The sequence below is a fragment of the Miscanthus floridulus genome, chromosome 9, assembly GCF_019320115.1.
Source record: "Miscanthus floridulus cultivar M001 chromosome 9, ASM1932011v1, whole genome shotgun sequence".
In the NCBI taxonomy this organism is placed as follows: domain Eukaryota; kingdom Viridiplantae; phylum Streptophyta; class Magnoliopsida; order Poales; family Poaceae; genus Miscanthus; species Miscanthus floridulus.
The window spans coordinates 113,967,934-113,988,785 of record NC_089588.1 but is presented as its reverse complement, the minus strand read 5'-3'; the positions used below and the strand labels follow the sequence as shown (position 1 = coordinate 113,988,785).

Here is a 20,852-nt window from a genome sequence, read left to right as displayed (position 1 = left end):
TCTGCGGGCCAACCTCTCCGTTGTCTATGCCTGCAAGACAGAGAGTCTCGCTCTCACCGAAGCCACCAACCTCTCCATCCAGATGGCTAGCGTGGTCACCGAAGCCAAGACAGCACATGCCGATGACATGGAGATTCCGGAGCTAGAGCTTCCCCGTGCCTCCACCAAGTCCAAGGAAATCAAGGAGGTCGGCCTCGGTCTCAACGACGCCTCCAAGACCGTGAAGATTGGGGCTCACCTTGACCCCAAATAGGAAAGCGCGCTCATCTCCTTCCTACGTGCCAACACCAATGTGTTTGCTTGGAAACCTGCAGACATGCCGAGGGTACCATGGGAGAAGATCGAGCACTCCTTGAATGTCTCGCCGACCGCCAAACCGATCAAGCAGAAACTCCGCCGGTTCACGCCAGACAAGAAGGAGGCTATTAGGGTAGAAATAAAATGGCTCTTAGCTGCTGGGTTTATAAAAGAAGTGTATCATCCAGATTGGTTAGCAAACCCTATTCTCGTTCAAAAAAAGAATAAACAATGGAGAATGTGCATTGATTATACTGATCTTAACAAACACTGCCCTAAAGACCCCTTTGGCTTGCCTTGGATAGACGAGGTCATAGACTCTACCGCCGGCTGCGAACTACTATCCTTCCTTGACTATTACTCCGGCTATCATCAGATCTCCCTCAAGGAAGAAGACTAGATAAAGACGTCGTTCATTACACCTTTCGGTGCATACTGCTACAAAACTATGTCCTTCGGACTCAAGAACGCCAGGGCTACCTATCAAAGGGCCATTCAGATGTGCCTCGACCAACAGATCAGCCACAACGTCGAAGCCTATATCGATGATGTGGTCGTCAAGACCAAGACAACCGACAACCTTAGCGCCGACCTCAAAGAAACCTTCGCCAACCTGAACAAGTACCGATGGAAGCTGAACCCTTCAAAGTGCATCTTTGGAGTTTCATCCGGTATACTACTGGGCTACATCGTCAGTGCTCGAGGCATCGAGCCTAATCCTGACAAGGTCTCCGCCATCACCAATATGAAATGGCCAACATGCATCAAAGATATACAGAAGCTTACAGGTTGCATGGCTGCTTTAAGACGCTTCATATCACGCCTCGACGAAAAAGGGTTGCCTTTCTTCATGCTCCTCAAGGCCTCTGAGCGCTTTTCCTGGTCGGAGGAGGCAGACTCAGCTTTCGAGCAGCTCAAGTTGTTCTTAACAAAGCCGCCGATCATGACAGCGCCAATGCCAGATGAGACTCTACTAATATACATCGCCACCACTTCTCGCGTCGTGAGCACAGCTATCGTCGTCGAACACGAGGAAGCTGGGCACGCTTACAAGGTGCAACGTCCGGTCTACTTTATCAGTGAACTACTTAATGAGCCGAAAACTCGTTATCCTCAGGTACAAAAGCTGTTATATGCAATTCTGATTACGTTGCGCAAGCTCCGACACTACTTCGAATACTACAAGATCGTCGTGGTCACTGAGTTCCCCTTGGGGGACATTCTTCGCAACAAAGAGGCCAATGGCCGCATCATTAAATGGGCTGTTGAGCTTGGCACCTATTCCATCAAATTTAGAAGCAAACCAACCATTAAGTCACAGGCGCTCGCTGACTTCGTCGCTGAATGGACCGAGATCCAAGAGCCCATCACCGCTGGGTGATGTACTTCGATGGTGCCCTTAACATCAACGGTGCTGGTGCGGGCATTTTGTTCATTACGCCGACCAAGGATAAGCTACGTTATGTTCTTCAGATACACTTCCTGGCCTCCAACAACGTCGCAGAATACGAAACATGTCTCCATGGTCTTCGTATAGCCGTCGAGCTCGGCATCAAACGCCTCATGGTGTATGGGGACTCCGCACTGGTTTTCAACCAGCTCAACAAAGACTGGTCCTGTTCCAGCAAGAAGATGGATGCCTACTGCGCTGAAATCAGAAAGCTTGAAGGAAAATTCTATGGCATTGAGTATCACCACGTGGTATGTGACCAAAATCAACTTCCCAACCACTTATCCAAGCTCAGTTCTTCTCGCGCCACAATCCTGCCGGGGGTTTTTGTTCAAGATCTCCCGGCACCATCCATCAAAGAAGATAAGGAAGTTGAAGAAGTTCCCCCTGCCGAGCAGTTGGTACTTACGCTACCTTCACCGGTCGCCGATTGGAGGGAGCAATTCATCAAGTACCTCACCAGCACTGAGGTACCCGCAGACATGACTAAAACTGAATGCCTAGTTTGTCGGAGCAAGCTTTATGTGCTGGTGGACGGCAGCTTGATGAGGAAAAGTGTCAAGGAAGGGATACTGCAGAAATGCATCACCCAAGAGGAGGGAGTGAAGCTACTTCTTGAAATTCACTCTGGTTCCTGCGGCAACCATGCGGCCTCGAGAACATTGGTCGGCGAGGCTTTCTGAGCTGGTTTTTATTAGCCCACAACCATCACTGATGCAGAAGATCTCGTCCGACGTTGTGAAGGACGCCAATTCTTCACTAAGCAAATACACATGCCGGTGCAAGAGCTGCAAACCATCCCAGTTTCCTGGCCCTTTGTATGCTGGGGACTGGACAGGGTCGGGCTTTTCAAGCCAGCACTAGGTGGATTCCGGTACGTATATGTCGCCATTGACAAGTTCTTCAAATGGATTGAATATAAACCGCTCGTCTCGGCCACTGCAAAGAAGGCAGTTGAGCTCTTTGAAGATATCATCCACATATTTGGTCTACCAAACAGCATCATCACTGATCTCGGAACTACGTTTACTGGACATCACTTCTAGGACTTCTGCGAAGACCGTTGCATCTCCGTCAAATATGTTTCTGTTGCCCATCCAAGAGCCAACAATATGGTCGAACGGGCGAACGGTATGATCCTTGATGCCCTAAAAAAGCGATTGTATCAGAAAGAAGAAAAGCACCTAGGCAGGTGGCTATAGGAGCTTCCAGCTGTAGTCTGGGGACTACATACTCAAGCTAGTCGCAGCACTAGCGTGACTCCATACTTTTTGGTCTATGACTCAGAAGCCATACTACCAGCGGACGTTACTTTTCGAGCACCTAGAGTGGAAAACTATGATGAAGAGCAGGCCGAGGCTATTCAGTCTGAGGACATCGATAGAGCCGAGGAAGAGCGCCTAATCACCTGTGTTCGTACAACTAAATATCTAGAAGGCTTGTGGAGGTACTACAACCAAAGCGTCAAAGGTCGTTCATTTGCTGTTGGCGATCTCGTTCTCCGCAGAAAACAAAAGACTGAAGGGTTGCACAAGCTCTCTTCCCCCTGGGAAGGGCCTTATGTCATCAAAGAAGTTACTCGATAAGGTTCTTATCACCTAAGTGACTTAGAAGGAGTCGATGTTCCCAACTCATGGCACATCGAACACCTTATATGTTCCTATCCTTGAAACACTACAGATATGTCCTCTACAAATTTATATTCCGTAATGTTTTTTGGTCTCCATAGCTTGTCTCCGTTTTGTCTCTATTGTGGTTTAACATCCATTTGTGTTTGCCGAACTATATGCTACTTCATGACGAACTCCAATACGTACTCGCCATAACTGCGCTGACCACGTTTCTCCAAATCACCGAACACGATTTCTCCAAATCGCCGAGCATGTTTTCCCCAAATCGCCAAATATTTTTCATCGAAGAGGAACATGCTTTCTTTTTCTGTTCTCCTTGGAGACGACCCAGTCTCCGATTTCTCCCTACACGTGCTACGGGCTCCACGCTCTGCGTTATGGGTGGTCGGCTGTGGTCCCTTGGTCACACCTATTTTTCCTACATGTCTACGGGCTCCGCGCTCGACGTTATGGACTATGGGTCAGCCAAGGCCGAGAGTTCAACATAGAATACATTGCTCGAACGCCGCCTATGTTGCCTTTATCTCCAAGTTCGTATAACAACTGCCGACCAGAACGCGTTCCGCGCTATTTTTTAGGGAAAAGACTCAGCCACCAATTTTTTCCCTACATGTGCCACGGGCTCTGTGCTCTGCGTCATGGGTGGCCGGCTGCGGTTCCTGGGTCACGTCTGTTACTCCTACATGTGCACGGGCTCTGCGCTCGACGTTATGGACTATGGGCTGGCCAAGGCCATAGGGATCAATAGCAGACCAACTGTTCGGATGTTATTTGAGCTACGCAAAATCGCGTCAGGTTTGAAACTTTGAAGATTTTTTTGCCGAACTACAAGCAAACTGCATATATTACATATACAAGCACCTTATAATAGATATTCGATAAATACTTGTTTCTTGCGCTATCGCGTTTTCTAATACACAGTCAAGGTTTTACAGATGGTACTCTCTAATTAGATTAATGAGCTCTGCCATCACCATCCGTCTCGCCAAACAAATCTATATCGCCGGCCAGCATTTTTGCTACATCCTCCACTTCATCCTCCAGCTGCTAGGTCTCCGCGTCGCTCAGTCCTTCTGTGAACCCACCCTCTATGGACTGAAGGTCAGTGGTCGGATAATGGGACCGAACAACCGCAAGGACATGGGTAGCGACGGTAGTAATGGCATTGCGGTTGAAGGTTTTGAAGTTTTCCCATGCTGCCTTGCACCTCTGAATGACGGTGTCAGGTTGTTGCTGCCTGCCGTCGTGCTGAGTGGCCGTTTTTAGGTCGATGCAGTCAAGCACCGGTGTAATGGCGGCGCCTATAGTATCGAAGTTCTCCTTCTGGACCTTAGCCTCCTGCACCAGCATGTCGAACTGTGCTTTGGCTTTATGACGATAACCTACGAGAGTTACAATGATCCGTTATACAAGGAGCTACTACAACAATAATACCGACCAGGAGGAATTCACCTTTCAGCTCCTCAGCAAGTTTGTCCGCCCGCTCTGCTTCCTTTTCTTTTTCCTGGCGAAGTTGATCGATGGCCTGGCGCATCTGGCCGAGCTCAGCATCTTGCTCTACAAGCACACCAGTTGTTAACGGAAATGCGGCTGTTCAGCAATACCAAAGTACATTCATTGATGTACCGTACCTGCTTTCTGTTTGGATACACTGTTGAGCTGTTCGCTTTTCCTCTCCAGCTGCTCGGATGCACATTTTAGTTGGCCGGAGATAGCGGCCAGCTGCTCGGACTGGCTACGCACTTGCTCGGACATAGCCGCCAGCTTTTCGGTAAGGACCCCCTTTTGGTATTACAGGTCCCGCGCGTTGGACTCGGCAAGGTCTCGTTCGCGTTGGGCCCTCTAGATATTCTTCTCCGAGAGGTTGTTGGCCCCTTAGAGTATTTCGTTCTCCGCTGCAAGGGGCTCCATTCGCTTTATCAGCTGGCAGCGCTGCTTGGTAACTCGACATATTTACTGCAACATGTATGATGACATTATTGTTAACCAATTCCAATAAACGACTAGGACCTTTCTAGACGAAGTATTCACCTTGATATGTTTCATCACACCAGTAAGGGAAGTCTCCAGTCTCCTGAACTCCTTGGTGGTGTCCTCCTCTTCAACAATAACTATTTCTTCACCGCGCTTTCAGAGGATCTGGACTGCTTGGGGTCGAGGTTCATCGCGCATGATCTCCTCCACCTCGTCCTCCTCCATTGCAGCCGGAGGGACCACCTTGGGGCTCGGTGGTCGGATAGCAGGTCCGACCATGCCCTCTGAAGAATCGGGGACTGCCGTCTATTCCTTTGGCGCCGAAAGCTTTTCCTCTCCCATTTCCACTGTTGCCGGTTCGCTCGCCATTGTAGGCAGTCGCTCGCCGCTAGGAAGCCCACCAGGGGCAGCAATTGGCTCCCCCGCGTGCTCCTGAGCACTCGGGGACTCCAGGATGTGGTCCACTGGCATCTCCACCGCTCCAGGGCAAGTTTTTGGTCGCCGATCAGTCCGAGCAGGTGGGGCTGGATCTGTTGCTCGCCTTGCGCTGTATCAAATCAGTTATTCAGTCACAACATAAGTAAAGAAAATACAGCAAATTAACTACAGCACAAGAGCACTTAATTTCTTGAACCGATGGTGTCAGCCAGAGCCTCCGGGCGCAGCTGCGGGGTCGACTCCTGTGCTCGGTGGGGGAATTCTCGGCTCTTCCTCGATCGGCCTTGGTTCCGCCTGCTGCTCCGGGGCTGCTGTCGTTTGTTGCTCCGGGATTTCCGTTGCCCGCTCCGTGGGGATTTCCGACGACTGCTGCGCAGTAATTCTCTCCGCTCGATGCTCGGGGACTCTCCTTGTCAGAGCCTCATGGACTTCTTCACCTACCCCGGTTTGTTGCTCCACGCGCGGGTAGAGCACTGCGGTTCTTCGTGTTCGATTGGTCTGGTCATCATCCAGAGAGATCCCGCCTGGTTTGCGGGGAGCAGTCATTGCTGTTTTCCTCTTCTTCTGGGCCGGCTCATCTTCTGCCGGCCTCTTCCCCCTAGTTTTTGCCGACACCAAGGGAGGACTCTCCGTCCGACCAGTGTCCATTCCTCTGGATTCCGAGGAGACATCGACGGAGCTTTCTTCAATTTGAATAGGTCGTCATGCATCCACTGACGGTGGCCAATCGTTTCTCGGTACGCCCGAGAAATACACCGCCCTGTCCTACGAATGGATCTTCACATGAGTAGGATCAGTTTATTGCTCGGCAGTATAAATAAACTTCTCGGAAACATATAGTAAAGACATTCACCTGAGGAGGCAAATTATTGCAATTGAAGTGCTTCGTGTACGCTGACAGCCTGAAGGAGGATAGCGGAGCGAACAACTTGGCAGTTCGCTCTTCGACGTCATTCCTGAAAAGTATTTCGGGCCTCTCTCGAGTCCCGTCGGTCTCCCCTTTGAATTCAAAGCCTAGGTGCGCCCTCTCTTTGCAGGGTTGTATGCGGCGCACTATGAAACTCGCCGCTACTAATCCGCCATTGGTCTTCACGCCCTTTATCAAGCCAAGGAGTTCATTCACTTGCTCCATGTCGTCCTTGCTCAATAGCTCCGACCAACTCCTTTGGCTTTCTAGGATGTGGTCGGCGTTACAACGCACCGCTGGGTGGCTTTGTCTCATGTAGAACCATCTGGTGTTCCACCCCTTCAGCAACATGTTCAGCGGTATGGTAAGATATTCACTCGCCATCCCATCCCGAAGCTGGAGATACACCCCGCTGACCATCTTGGAACCAGCGCCGCCTCTCTTCTTCAGTCAGAATAGGTGACGGAAAAGATTGAAGTGGGGTAGGATGCCGAGGTATGCCTCACAAAAGTGGATGAAGATAGAGATGTGCAGAATGGTATTGGAGTGGAGATTGCACAGAGTAACCCCCCATAGCTCCAATAGATCCCTCAGAAATGGGTGCACAGGAAACCCTAACCCACGCTAGAAATAGTCTTCGACTACTACTGCTTCGTCAGTGTGAGGCGTGGGAAAGGACTCACTGAGAGCTGGCCGCCATCCGGCGGTCGCACAGTCGGGGAGAACGCCGGCTTCCACCAAACGGTTCAGCTCAGCTTCTCTTGTTTGTGATGGCACCCACTCCTCGTCGCGTTGGGCCACGGCATCCGCCTTCTTGGGACTCGTCTTCTTCGGTTTGGCAGCTCCTCTCTTCGGTGCCATCTCTCAGATCTGGTTAGGTTTTGGCGGTGGAGGCAACTGTGGTTGCGGATTTGGCGATGCGAGAGATGAGGAGGAAGATGAAGTGGAAAAGGTGGGAACGGGGTCAACGGTGGCACTATTATATAGGATCTTCCCCACCGTTCCGCATTCAAGGGTTTTTTGGGAACCGTTCCCGCGATCTGCGCCGCTGTGATTTCTTCGATGCGGCAAATGGGCCGTTACCTAGGCTTCCATGCAACCGCAGCCCATGGCGCTCATTTATCGCTGCCTTCAGTTGCTCCTCGCCAAAATATCGCCGACATCTCCACCATTTATTGAGGCTAAGTAACTAACACCATACAATCATTACTCCAGTTTTTTTCCTCCACGATTCGATTTCTCTGATAACTCCGACTGCAGCTCGGGGACTGGCGGTCTGTTCCATCGGTCTTTAATTGTTTTTCTATTTCTGACCCTGGCACCATGTGACTGCATCACCTACTGTCAGGCTCGGGGACTAAGTGGGCACACTTCACCTTGCGGTGAATGTGCTTTGTCTCTTTCTGGGGCACGCCCGGGGACTGGCTTCCTGCTCGGCTGGTTTTCTACTATTCTTCAAGTTTCTGACCCTGGCACCACATGACTACATCATCTGCTATCAGGCTCGAGGACTAAGTGGGCACACTTCACCTCGCGATGAGTGTGCGGGGTTTTTTCTCGAAGACTACATGCCTATAGAGGAAGATTGACTCCTACGACTTTGTTCGGACTCTAAGTGGGCACACTTGGTCCACTGCGGATAAATTTTCGATTCTAAACTTGAGCTCCTTACACCCTTATGGCAAGCCGTACTTTGGTCACTCTGCTCGGCGATGGATCACGGTGCTCGGTGACATGTCGCGCTGCTCGGCGACATGTTATGCTGCTCGGCAACGGTTCACACTGCTCGGCGATGGCTCACGCAGCTAGGCAGTTCAGCATGGTGGTTGGACCATGAGCTTGACTGCTCGGCGTTGTTCGCACCTGCTCGGACAAGCTTAAGACGACGTTGCACAATGGGTACAAGGTGCTCGGGGACTAGCTGTGGGGTGTACGACCCCGGATACCCATGGCAGACCACATGGGCTACGCCCCTAGGGGTGGCCTAGCCCATAAGAAGAAGCCTTGCGGGGCACAACTCTGCTCTGCGCCTTCTGCAAGACATCGGGAAGATATCCTGAAGATACTACGAGATCTGTTAGGATATGTATGATCCCAAGATTCCTATAATCAGTTATTACTTTCCGGTTATCTCTCAGATCTAACCGACTTGTAACCCTGCCTCTCGGACTATATAAGGCGGGCAGGGACCCCCTCTAAAATCACGGCATATCATACGATAGCTAATACAAACCAACAGACCACAGGAGTAGGGTATTACGCCATACTGACGGCCTGAACCTGTCTAACTCGTGTGTCTCTGTTGCCTTCTTATTCTTGATCTCGTGCTCCTCTGCCGATCAATCTACCTTCGTGGGATACCCCTCGGAGGACTGCCGACGATATTTTGTCGACATTGGGATAGCTCTGTCCCAATGATCACTTCCTTGTCTGGAACTAGTGGATCGAGTGGTACTTTCTTTGCTTCTTCACATGATTGAGCTTTAGGTTGTGGCTTCGCATTCTCTGTTTCTTCTTTTTATCTTCTTCGGAAATAACATGGATATTCTTTTGTCCTAGCATGGATTCCTTCTCAATGTTTCTTGCTTCTGTTTGGCCACCATGAACTGTAATGACACCATTTATGGCTGGCATTTTCATGCACAAAAATGAGTAACTTATGATTGCTGCAAATGCGTTTAGACTTCCTCTTCCAAAAAGTGCATTGTATGGGTAGTACATTTCTATCACATCAAATGCTATTTGTTCTGTTCTTGCATTGCCCACTATTCCAAATGATACTGGGAGCACAATTCTTCCGATTGAATGAATTCTCTTGCCACCAAAGCCATATAGTGGGTTGTCCGCTCTCCCCAACACTTTACGATCAATTTTCTTGACGTCTAAAGGTGATGCAAATATGATGTCTGTGGAGCTTCCTCCATCAACTAAGATGTTTGAAACTGCCCAACCATCAATGTTTGCTTCGATTACCATCGCATCCATGTGTGGGTAATCTTTGAGTTGAAGATCTTCTTTGGAAAATGTGATGATTAAATGAGACCATCTTGTTTTCTTGTATGGGCCTTCCGTTGATATTGAGTTTACTCTTCCGAAGTAGTTCCTTTTTTGGCTGTTGTTTTCATGCTCCATGCTATTGTCAGTATTCTTCCTCTACTAGGTATAATTGCATTGTTGTTAACCATTGATGTTGATGGGGAGTTATCTTTGTGCTTTGTTTAGTTCTTTTGAGGATCGTTATTTGCAACCGAAGCTTCAGGTTGTGTTCATTGGATTGCTGAAGTTGAGTTTGCCTCCATTGAGTTTTGCATTGGGTGGTACATTGCTATAGGCTCATAATTGTGTGTAGAGGGTGGCCCTGGGAGCACTACTTGAGATTGTCCATAGTGAATTGAGTAATAAGTTTGATTTGTGTTTTGACGTTCTTGCATAACATGATTGACAACCTTGGATTGAATGGGTGGCCTGGTTTCTTCTTATACCTCTTCGATGCTTTTCTTTACTTTTGGGCACATCTTGGATCTGTGTCCAGCCCCTTTGCCATGAATGATGCAAAACATGTCTTTCTGGTCTTAGTGGTTTTCTTCCTCTGCCTCTTCCTCCTCTTGGCGTTCCTCTTGACCCGAAGCTTCCTCTATCAAAAGTTTGTTTGTTATATTGATTTTGCTGATTATACTGACCCTTCTGGTGCAAATCACTTTCAGCAGCCCATGGATACTCAGGAAAGCTTGCATCCTAGTTTCCCAACAGTACCATTGTTGTCATAGAGTAGCATGCCATGATCGGTCAATGGCTCACTGCAGATCGATAAGAGCTATAACTCAAGTGCCTGTCTCGTTTTCCTGGTGCAGAGTGAAGTTAATGACATTTTTCTTGATGCCACCTATTTCCAAACCGAGGGGTGTACTTGTTATTAGCATTACAGAAACACGTAACTTTGCTTTTCTAAACCAGAGCTTCAGACATAACGGGCAAAGGGAGGATAGCATAGGTAGAATTAGATAATGAGACTAGGAATATGGTGGGGATAATGAGACTAGCAGTATGGTGTGATATATATAGGGCAAACACATGTTCATTGTGTCATGTACTTCACTACTACAAAAAGGATCTGTAACAACGCCTCCTTTTGTTTTTAGCTACTCTATATTTAGCCGCCCCTACAAATGATTCCCAAACGAGCCACCCCGATAAATCCATTTGTAGGGTCTGTTGGTGTTATCAGCCGCCCCTACAAATGACCCTATTTGTAGGGGCAGCTCTATATCAAATTTCTAGGGGCGGCATCATATAGAGCCGCCCCTACGAATAGACGCCGAATAATAAAAATTAAGTACTAAAATTTGAATTTTTCAAATGACTTAAGATGGAGAACTTGACAAAATGAAAGTTATAGATCTAGAAAAGTAATAAAACTTTGTAGTTGACAATTTTTTCAGTTAAAATCATTTTATCAAGGAAAACTAGTTTGAATTTCTAAAATTTGAAATTTGAATTTTTCAAATGACATTGGATGGAGAAACAACAAAAACAAAAGTTGTAGATCTTGAAAAGTTATGCAACTTTGTAGTTCACAACTTTTTCATTTGAAATCATGTTGTCAAGGAAAACTACGTTTGAATTTCTCAAATTTGAAATTTGATTTTTTGAAACGACCTAAGATGGAGAAACAATCAAAACAAAAGTTGTAGATCTGGAAAAGTTATGCAACTTTGTAGTTGACAACGTTTTGATTTGAAATCATCTAGTAGAGGATAATTACCTCTAAATTTCCAATATTTGAAATTCAAAGTTTTCAAACAAACTCGGATGTAGAAACGGCAAAAACAAAAGTTGTAGATCTTGAAAAGTTATGCAACTTTGTAGTTGCCAACTTTTTTATTTGAATTCATTTATGGTCTCAAACACTCAATTTAAATTCGATTTAGGATAATATGAGGAGAAAGAAAATCCATTATAGACAAGTGAGTGTGAGGTGCAGTGGTTAGAACTGTACTGCGTGAGGGGGGACGTCACGGGTTTGATTCCCGGCCACCGCGTAGCGTGCAATTTTCGCAACAAAAATGCCGCTACTTGCGAGTGGCTGACCGGTGGGGGCCTCCCCGGGTTAAAAAAATTGCTATTTTTTTCCCAGATTTGAGAATTTTTTAAAATTGATTTGTAGGGGCGGCTTTATATCCAGTCGCTCCTACAAATCACCAGCCGCCTCTACAAATCTAATTTATAGTAACGGTGTGGTAGGGGCGGCTGGCCAAACCGTCTCTACAAATGATGTTCAGCCGCCCCTACAAATGCTGGCTGTAGTAGTGCTTGGTAGTGGGTTGGAACAATATGGGGCATACCTCAAGAGACTCTTGGCACCGAGTACGGTCATCCTTAGGCTCCCTCTATCTCAGCATTTAGACTCGGAGTACGATATCAATAATAGTGCAATGCATAGCACAAGAGTTGACATTGAAATCTCATCTATATTAGGTGTGTACTTTATGCTTTTTCCAAACATGTATCATGGAGCTATGAACTCATTAATATATTATATTCATACATGAATAATTATAGGTATATCTACTGTAAAAACTGAATTTGAAATGTGATATTGATCCATGCATGGATCGAAAATATTATTTTTGAAAAATATATAAGGTAATTTCAAAAATTTGTCATTTCTCCATTACAAAGGTATGTTTTTGATACATATGTGTCTGGACCGTATGTATGTGCTTGTCCGCTAGTAATTAACAGAACAAAATAAATCATAATGGCCTCCCCACCAGGACCCATCTTGGCCACGGCTAGTGGCTTTGCTGCCAGCAGCGGTGGTGGAAGTTCCCCCTTGAACCATAATGTCGCCCTGCCATGTCCACTAGCTTTGTCATCTGCCACACTAAATGATGCACGCAAGGTCGCATTCAACTCACTACATGAACAGAGTGGAGGAAGCAGAATGCGCGCTGACCCTTCAGTCGGAGCTTGAGCATCTTCTTGGTCAATGCACGGTCCACATCCACGATGAATTCCTCCCAATACCTGCTGCTCTGGTTCCAATTGCCCCACATTGGAAGCCAACCACTCCATGGTCACTGAAGGCGAAGGGGGGTCCTCACTAAGAGAAAAAGGATAGTTGAGTACTGGAGGCAGTGGTTGGGAAATAATAGACGAGAGAGTTGAGTTTGTATGCATGTGGTGCACGGGTAGGGTTTCTTATTGGTACTAGGAGCCTTTTGTAAATGAGGTGGGCCTATTAAGAGGGCCATCTCAAAAAAGTTATCTTATTTTATAGAGGCGGAGTTTGACCGTTTAGCACCTAGACAACCCATAGTGACGGTCGACCAATATGTTCGACATAGAAACAGCAGGAAGGTTGCAAGAGAAGTGAGGTTCCCCGCTCACTATATGGAAGCTTGTAGCACCAAGCTAACTAGTCTTTTCACCCTTCTCTCTTTTAGTAGCATTCAACATTGCGTAGTTGATATTGTACCATCACATATACACATCCTCCTAGCTGAGTAACAGACCGCCGTGCATATACACATCCGTTACATCTTCAAATGCTGCAGGTAATATAACTCCAAGAGATGTGAATGAGTAGCATCGGGAAAACCTGGTTCAGATGCTGGAGATGTGATGGGAGTGACTTGCTGTGGTCACATGATGAAGTGTTCACGAATTCCATTCCACTCTCCCTATAGAACACTTGCCCGCACGTACAGCTCATCCTGGACTGAATGGTGTTCATCTCTTTTACATGTAACTGAATGGTACAAGCTCGCCATCCATCCCACTCACTGCTTCATACTCTGTTCTGTACCCAGTGCTAAAACGTATATTGTTTTCAGCTCTGGTCAGTCCGTCAGAATAGTTCAGGTTGCCCCAATTCAATGCCCTAGAAAAAAAGTCTTGCACAAACACATGCAGGTCAATATGTGATATCAGCGTGGGCGACTATGGAAATGGCAACGTCACAACTGACCACATCTCTATAGTCAACAAAAAATAACGGAAGGTCATCATCATATTCGGACAAATCAAACATTTGATGACATGACAAATAATGTCTATATGTAATGTAGAAAACATAGTATTGGGAGATTTAGCATAAATATTATTCTAAAACAGTAGCCACAAAAGGAGGCGACAGATATTTTGTCCGAAGTAAAATACACGAGGGGTCATTGTAAGCTTGTCCAAATTACTATTTCACTTGTTGTCTGGGCAATCAACAATTGAGCAACACTGGCTAGGAGCAGCGATAGAGATACACCATGACCGAGAGTCCGAGACCAAAAGCATCTCCTCACATCGGTGTCATGAAGAGACAAATGCAGCGCACATGTGAGACATAATATTAGGAAACTGGCTAGTGGTGATCCGGGAAACTGCAGTATGGTGGACAGGTGGAGTGGTATATATAGGAACTTTGACAAGCTGCTATTACAAATCTGCAGAATCGTTCGTGTTCAATAGCTAGCAGTTCAGATCAATAACTATAGAACTTAAGGCATATAGCTATACCACAGGTAAGTACAAGTACATCTCAAACTTTTTTTTTTGTGGAGACAAAATAGATTAAACAAGACAAATGAACATAAGTTGGTTCCAAAAGTTATCTGATATGGTGACAAGCTACTTGTTCGTGTCACATATATAGGTCTCTCTTTCTAGCTACTTTTGTTATTAGTTAACTACCCTAGATATTATGATATTCATGTCCTCCACTAAAGCTAGTGAGGCAAGTTGTTCATGCTGATAAAACTAACCACAATTTGGAACGATCAATACAGAAGAAACAGTTTTGTCCATCTGCAATTTTGCCATGGGTTTTCTTAAAACCATTGGTGATAATATATCACTGCCAGTTTAGAATAAAACCTAATTTTCACCGCTGGTTTGGCACAAAGAGATGCAGTGAAAGACATCCTAGTTTAGACCGCCGGTTTGGGAAACGAGCCAGCGGTGAAAATGATTTTTAGTGTCGGTTTGTGCTAAACACCGGCACTGAAAACCATAGCCACGTGCAAAACCAGCCTAGTGGTGGAACAGTGGCGTGAGCATCCCACACTCTCCCTCAAAGCCCCTACGTGTGCTTCTTCATAGTGGCAAACATGTGGAGTCCAGTCGCTACAGTTTTCAGCGTCGGTGTTAGCATTCAAGTGTTTTGGGCTCCTTTTATACGTGAGCGGGTTTGTGACTGTGGGCTTTGTTCCTCAGGGGCCTCGTGACCGAAATGTATTTTTAGAGGCAGGCTTCTTGAGAAGGCTGCCTCTATAAATCAATTTTAAAGGCGCACACGTCTTTTGAGCATCTCTTAAAATTGCTTGTCTCCTAAAATCATTTACATAGACAGTCAACGAAAAGAGTCATCTCTAAAAATAAAAAAAACACGTCTCCTAGTTTTTGTGTAGTAGTGTATATTCCATTTCAAATGTTCAAAATGGATGAATGTGCCCTCTGTATCTCTCAAAGAGTGTCATTTAGCATTGGAAATTCTAGATAAGAGTGTCAATCCACGGCCAGCCACCACTCACTCCTATTCCCTGCGAAGCCGTGACAACCTGGTATCAGAGACCATGGCGTCTTCGGCCCCCGCTGCGCCCACCACCGCCGACCCCGCCGCCCCCATAAACCCATCTGCTTCCGCCATCATCGTCAATCCAGTCACACCCGCCGCCACTGATGCCATCATGACCACCTCGGCGGCTCAGCAGTTGTACATGCCGCCAACGTCCCCCGCCGAGGCGTTCAACACCCTCACGGTGGCCATCTACCAGATCCAGCACCAGCTGGGCGACCTGTCGCTGCGCATGGCGGCACTCGAGCACCGCTCGCCGCCAGTATCATTGCCGGTCCAGTACGGGCTGCCCGGCTACGGCGGCATCCCTTCGCTGCCGGCCTCTGCGCCAATCCCTTTGGAGGTGCCCCCGGTATCATCCACGGCATCTGCACCACCGGCCCAAGCCGCCCACCTACCAGCGCCCGGCTCCCTGCATCCACAGCCATCGGTGGGGGTTCCCATCACCCAGATATCCTTTCCCCCGTCGCCATCCCCAGTGCCATCTATGTCCACCATCCTCCACGGCGGCTGTTACACACCCCAAACCACAACCTTGCCGACGGCCACCATGCATTGTGCGCCGCCGCACCTTCATGTTCCACAAGGACCTCAGGGCCATGCCGTGCCACGCTACCACAAACTCTCCTTTCCCACCTTTGACGGCAAGGTAGACCCGCTCGGGTGGCTCAACAAGTGCGAGCAATTCTTCCGCGCCCAGCAGACCCCGGACGCAGATCGTGTCTGGCTCGCTTCCTACCACTTGAGCGGCACGGCTCAACAGTGGTACATCACCCTGGAGCGCGACGCTGGCGAGCCTGCCTGGGACGAGTTCAAGCGTCTCTGTCACCAGAGATTTGGACCACCGATCAGCACGAATCACTTGGCGGACTTGGCCCGATTGCCGTTCCCCTCCACCGTCGAGGCTTACCTGGAGCTGTTCCAGGCGCGGCTCGCACACGCGGGTCGCCTCGCTCCACTACAGCAGGCCCAACTCTTTACCGGGGGACTGCCTGAGGCCCTCCGCGTCGACGTCGAGCTTAACGAGCCACAGGACCTCCAGCGGGCCGTGCGGCTGGCGCGTGCCTACGAACGCCGGAATGCGACCAACCTCCTCGCTCTTCCGACACCGCCCCCACGACCACCACGACGCGTCCCTGGGATCCAGGCTGCCCTGCCAGCGCCAGCTTCCCTCCAGGGCGCACCGCCCTCGGCTGCGTCTTCAACGACGGCGCCCCTGCGCCCCTTCAAGCGGCTGTCCCCGGACGAGATGGCAGTGCGTCGCAAGCAAGGCCTTTGTTACAACTGTGACGAGGCCTATGTCCGAGGCCACAAATGCGCGCGGCTCTTCTACCTCGAGGCGGAGGATTACATCGTTGAGGAACCAGACGAAGACGACGTCACACCAGCGGGGGCAGCCGCTGCAGGCGAGGCACCGCACGGGTTCGACCCTGATGCGCCCCTGATCTCCCTCTCGGCCATCACGGGCATCCGCACGGAGGACACCATGCAGATCCGTGTCCGCATGGGTGACCAGGAGTTCACGGCTTTGATCGACTCTGGCTCGACGCATAATTTCATCAACTTGCCAACCGGCCGCCGAGCCGGCCTTCGGTTCCACGACAGCAGGGGCGCTCATGTCACGGTGGCCAACGGCGACCGCGTGCCCTGTAGTGGTCTCGCGCGGGATGTCGCCATCCAAATCGGCGACGAGTTCTTCACTATCGACTGCTACTCCATCGGCCTCGACTGCTATGACATGATCCTCGGTACCACCTGGCTGCGCACCCTCGGGCCCATCCTGTGGGACTTCGACGACCTTTGCATGGCGTTCAATCACAATGGTCGCCGGGTGCTTTGGAAGGGGATCGGGTCCACGCGCACCGATATCCCTCCAACTGGCCGCCTCCAAGCTCGTCACATCTTCACAGCCAAGGTCACGGAACGGGCCCTGCTTGAGCGCCTGCTGGACTCCTACGCCGATGTCTTCACCGTGCCGGCGGGGCTGCCACCAGCCCGCCCGTGCGACCACCGTATCCATCTGAAGCCGGCGACGGAACCCATCGCGGTGCGCCCTTACCGGTACCCCCAACTTCAGAAAGATGAGCTGGAGAAGCAATGTGAGGAGATGCTCCAGCAAGGTATCATACGGCCCAGCACATCACCGTTCTCGGCACCGGTGCTGCTTGTCAAGAAACAGGACGACTCGTGGCGGTTTTGTGTCGACTACCGCGCTCTGAACGCCGCAACAGTCAAAGACAAGTTTCCGATTCCAGTTGTTGAGGAGCTGCTGGATGAGCTCCATGGCGCCAAATTTTTCACAAAGCTCGATCTTCGCTCAGGGTATCACCAAGTGCGGGTTCACCCCGAGGACGTCGCCAAGACGGCGTTCCGCACTCACCATGGCCACTTCGAGTTCTTGGTCATGCCCTTCGGCCTGTCCAACGCGCCGTCCACGTTCCAAGCTCTCATGAACTTCACCCTCCGGGCGTTCCTTCGCCGCTGCGTTTTGGTGTTCTTCGACGACATCCTAATCTACAGCGCCACGTGGACCGAGCACCTACAGCACCTGCGCGCCGTCCTCGACACTCTTCGCACGCACCGGTTGCACATCAAACGCTCCAAGTGCGCCTTCGCCTCGTCTTCGGTCCACTACTTGGGCCATGTGATTTCGCAGGAGGGCGTCGCCATGGACGAGACCAAGGTAGGCGCTGTACAATCCTGGCCGCGACCGTGCTCGGCCAGGGGTCTGCGGGGCTTTCTTGGCTTAGCCGGATATTACCGGCGCTTCATCAAGGAGTACGGCACCATCGCAGCGCCACTGACCCAACTCCTGCGGAAGGACGGGTTCCGGTGGACGGAGGCCGCAACAGCGGCGTTCGATGGCCTGAAAAAGGCACTCTCTACGGCTTCGGTGCTGCACCTGCCGGATTTCACCAAGGGGTTCACCGTCGACTGCGACGCGTCGGGCTCGGGCTTCGGTGCAGTTCTACATCAAGGCGATGGGCCAGTAGCGTTCTTCAGCAGACCGTTCGCTGCGCGCCACCTCAAGGTCGCGGCGTACGAGCGGGAGCTCATCGGCCTAGTGCAGACTGTCTGACACTGGAGGCCGTACCTTTGGGGTCGTGCCTTCGTCGTTCGCACGGACCACTACGCGCTGAAGTTCATGCTCGATCAGCGCTTGTCTACAATACCACAACACCATTGGATTAGCAAACTCTTTGGGTATGATTTCAGGGTGGAGTACAGGTCTGGCAGCCTCAACACCGTGGCTGATGCTCTTTCACGCCGGGACGGGGATGACCCTCTGTTGTCCACACTTCCGGCCGCGCGACCTACGCTCCAGCTCGGTACCCACGTTCCAGCTGTTCGAGGACCCACGTTGGCCTCCATCTCGGTACCCACGTTCCAGCTGTTCGAGGACCTACGCCGGGAGATCAGCTCGTCGGACGAGCTACGTTCCCACCGGGACGCCGTCGCGGCTGGCGCGCACGGCGCCGAGTGGCGGGTGCAGGACGGCCTCATCCTCTTCAAAGGTCGCGTGTTCGTGTCCACCTCGTCTGCCATCCTCGACGACGTCCTCCGGCTGGCTCATACGGCGGCACATGAGGGCATACAGAAGACCCTCCAGCGCCTCCGCACCGAGTTCTTCGTCGAGCATGACCGCCGTGTGGTCCGGGACTTCGTCCTCGCCTGCACGACATGCCAGCGTAACAAGACGGAGGCGCTGCACCCTGCGGGCCTGCTACAGCCCCTGCCGGTTCCGTCCCGGGTATGGGCGGACATTGCCATGGACTTTGTCGAGGCGCTCCCGAGGGTCCATGGCAAGAGCGTCATCCTCACCATCGTCGACAGGTTCTCGAAGTACGCCCACTTCATTCCGCTGGGCCACCCGTACACGGCATCCTCCGTCGCGCGCGCGTTCTTCCATGACATAGTGCGGCTGCACGGTTTCCCCGACTCCATCGTCAGCGACCGTGATCCCGTCTTCACCGGCAACGTCTGGCGCGATCTGTTTCGACAGGCTGGGGTACAACTCCGCATGAGCACGGCGTTCCACCCGCAGACGGACGGTCAGTCCGAGGCGGTGAACAAAACCATCGCAATGTACCTCCGCTGCCTCACGGGCGATCGGCCGCGCGACTGGCTCGACTGGCTACCGTGGGCGGAGTTTTGCTACAACACCGCCTACCACACCGCGCTCCGGACGTCGCCATTCACGGTGGTCTACGGCCGTCCGCCACCGGAGCTCCTGCCCTATGCCCCTGGCCAGGCGTAGACTGACGTCGTGGACGCCTTGCTCGCCAACCGGGACGAGTTCTTAGCTGAGGTGCGTGCTCGGCTTCTTCAGGCACAGGAGTACGCGCGCCGCCACTACGACAACAAACACCGCGTGCTGGAGTTCTCGGCTGGGGACTGGGTGTGGCTTCGTCTTCTCCACCGCCCTACCCAGTCCCTAGTTCCGGGTCGCCGTGGCAAGCTTGGACCCAAGTATGCAGGCCCTTTCAAGGTGCTCGAGCGCATTGGAACGGTGGCGTATCGTCTACAGCTACCGGACGGTGCTCGCATTCATGATGTATTTCACGTTGGTGTGCTCAAGCCACTTCGTGGTCCGCCCCCATCAACAGTCCCGGCACTGCCACCGCTTCGCCATGGTCGTCCTCTTCTGCAGCCAGCACGAGTGCTGCGCGCCAGCCTTCGCCGCGGTGCGTGGCACGTGCTAGTCCAGTGGGTGGACTTGCCTGTGTCTGACTCTACATGGGAGCTGGTGGATGAGTTTCGGGCGGCCCACCCTACATTCCAGCTCGAGGACGAGCTGTTTCAGAAGGAGGGGAGAGATGTTATGGTCGGCCGGACCTATGAACGCAAGAGGCATCTCAGCAGTGGCTAAGTCGCCGGCACCAGGTGGTGGAGCCGGCCCGGTTGATGGCTGAGTCGCAAGTGGTTAATTGAGTCAGTTAGTTTGTTAGATCACAGGAATAATTCGTGGGGAGTTTGTTAGTTGGTTATGCGTGTTTAGTTGTTATCCCTAAATTAGTGGCATGCTTGTATCAGCCTATATGGCAAACCATTCGATGAATGAAGGGATTAACCTGGGATTGAGACTCTCCGTCTCCCTTGGGTGCCCAGCCGAAAGTACTATTCATCGTCATCCCCTTGTCATCCAGGGAGCAGGCGTCGGTCACGGCGCCGCCAGTTCCTCGCCGAGGGTTCAATCCACGGCCAGCCACCACTCACTCCTATTCCCTGCGAAGCCGTGACAGTGTCATTTAGCATTGGAAATTCTAGATAAGAGTATCATTTTGCCCTTAGGCCAGCTTGAGGTGGCCCCTAAAAATAAATCAATTCCTAACTATGAGCATTAAAAACGTCTTAAGCTTTTACTTTTACACCAAGAAACTTAAGGTGGCATCCAATCGATTGTAGATGATGATAATTGCCTATAATATTTTGGTAATCATACAACACAGATTGATCATGCTGATAATTACAAAACTGCTAGAACTGCACAGTTTGTGGGATGAGGACATCCAATCCACTCCGTGGTGTACTGCTGTAGACATTTGATGGGAAACAAGCCTCTCTACCAAATTTTTGTGGCCCGAA

General features: G+C 50.5%; 1 protein-coding gene across 1 annotated transcript; it reads right to left on the bottom strand.

Annotated features, from left to right (window-relative positions):
• Positions 1-9,133: 9,133 nt before the first annotated feature.
• Positions 9,134-9,673, bottom strand: LOC136480613 (uncharacterized). Its single transcript, XM_066478107.1, has one exon. It carries the CDS (start codon positions 9,671-9,673, stop codon positions 9,134-9,136), a length of 540 nt encoding a protein of 179 aa, XP_066334204.1.
• Between the last annotated feature and the right edge of the window lie 11,179 nt (positions 9,674-20,852).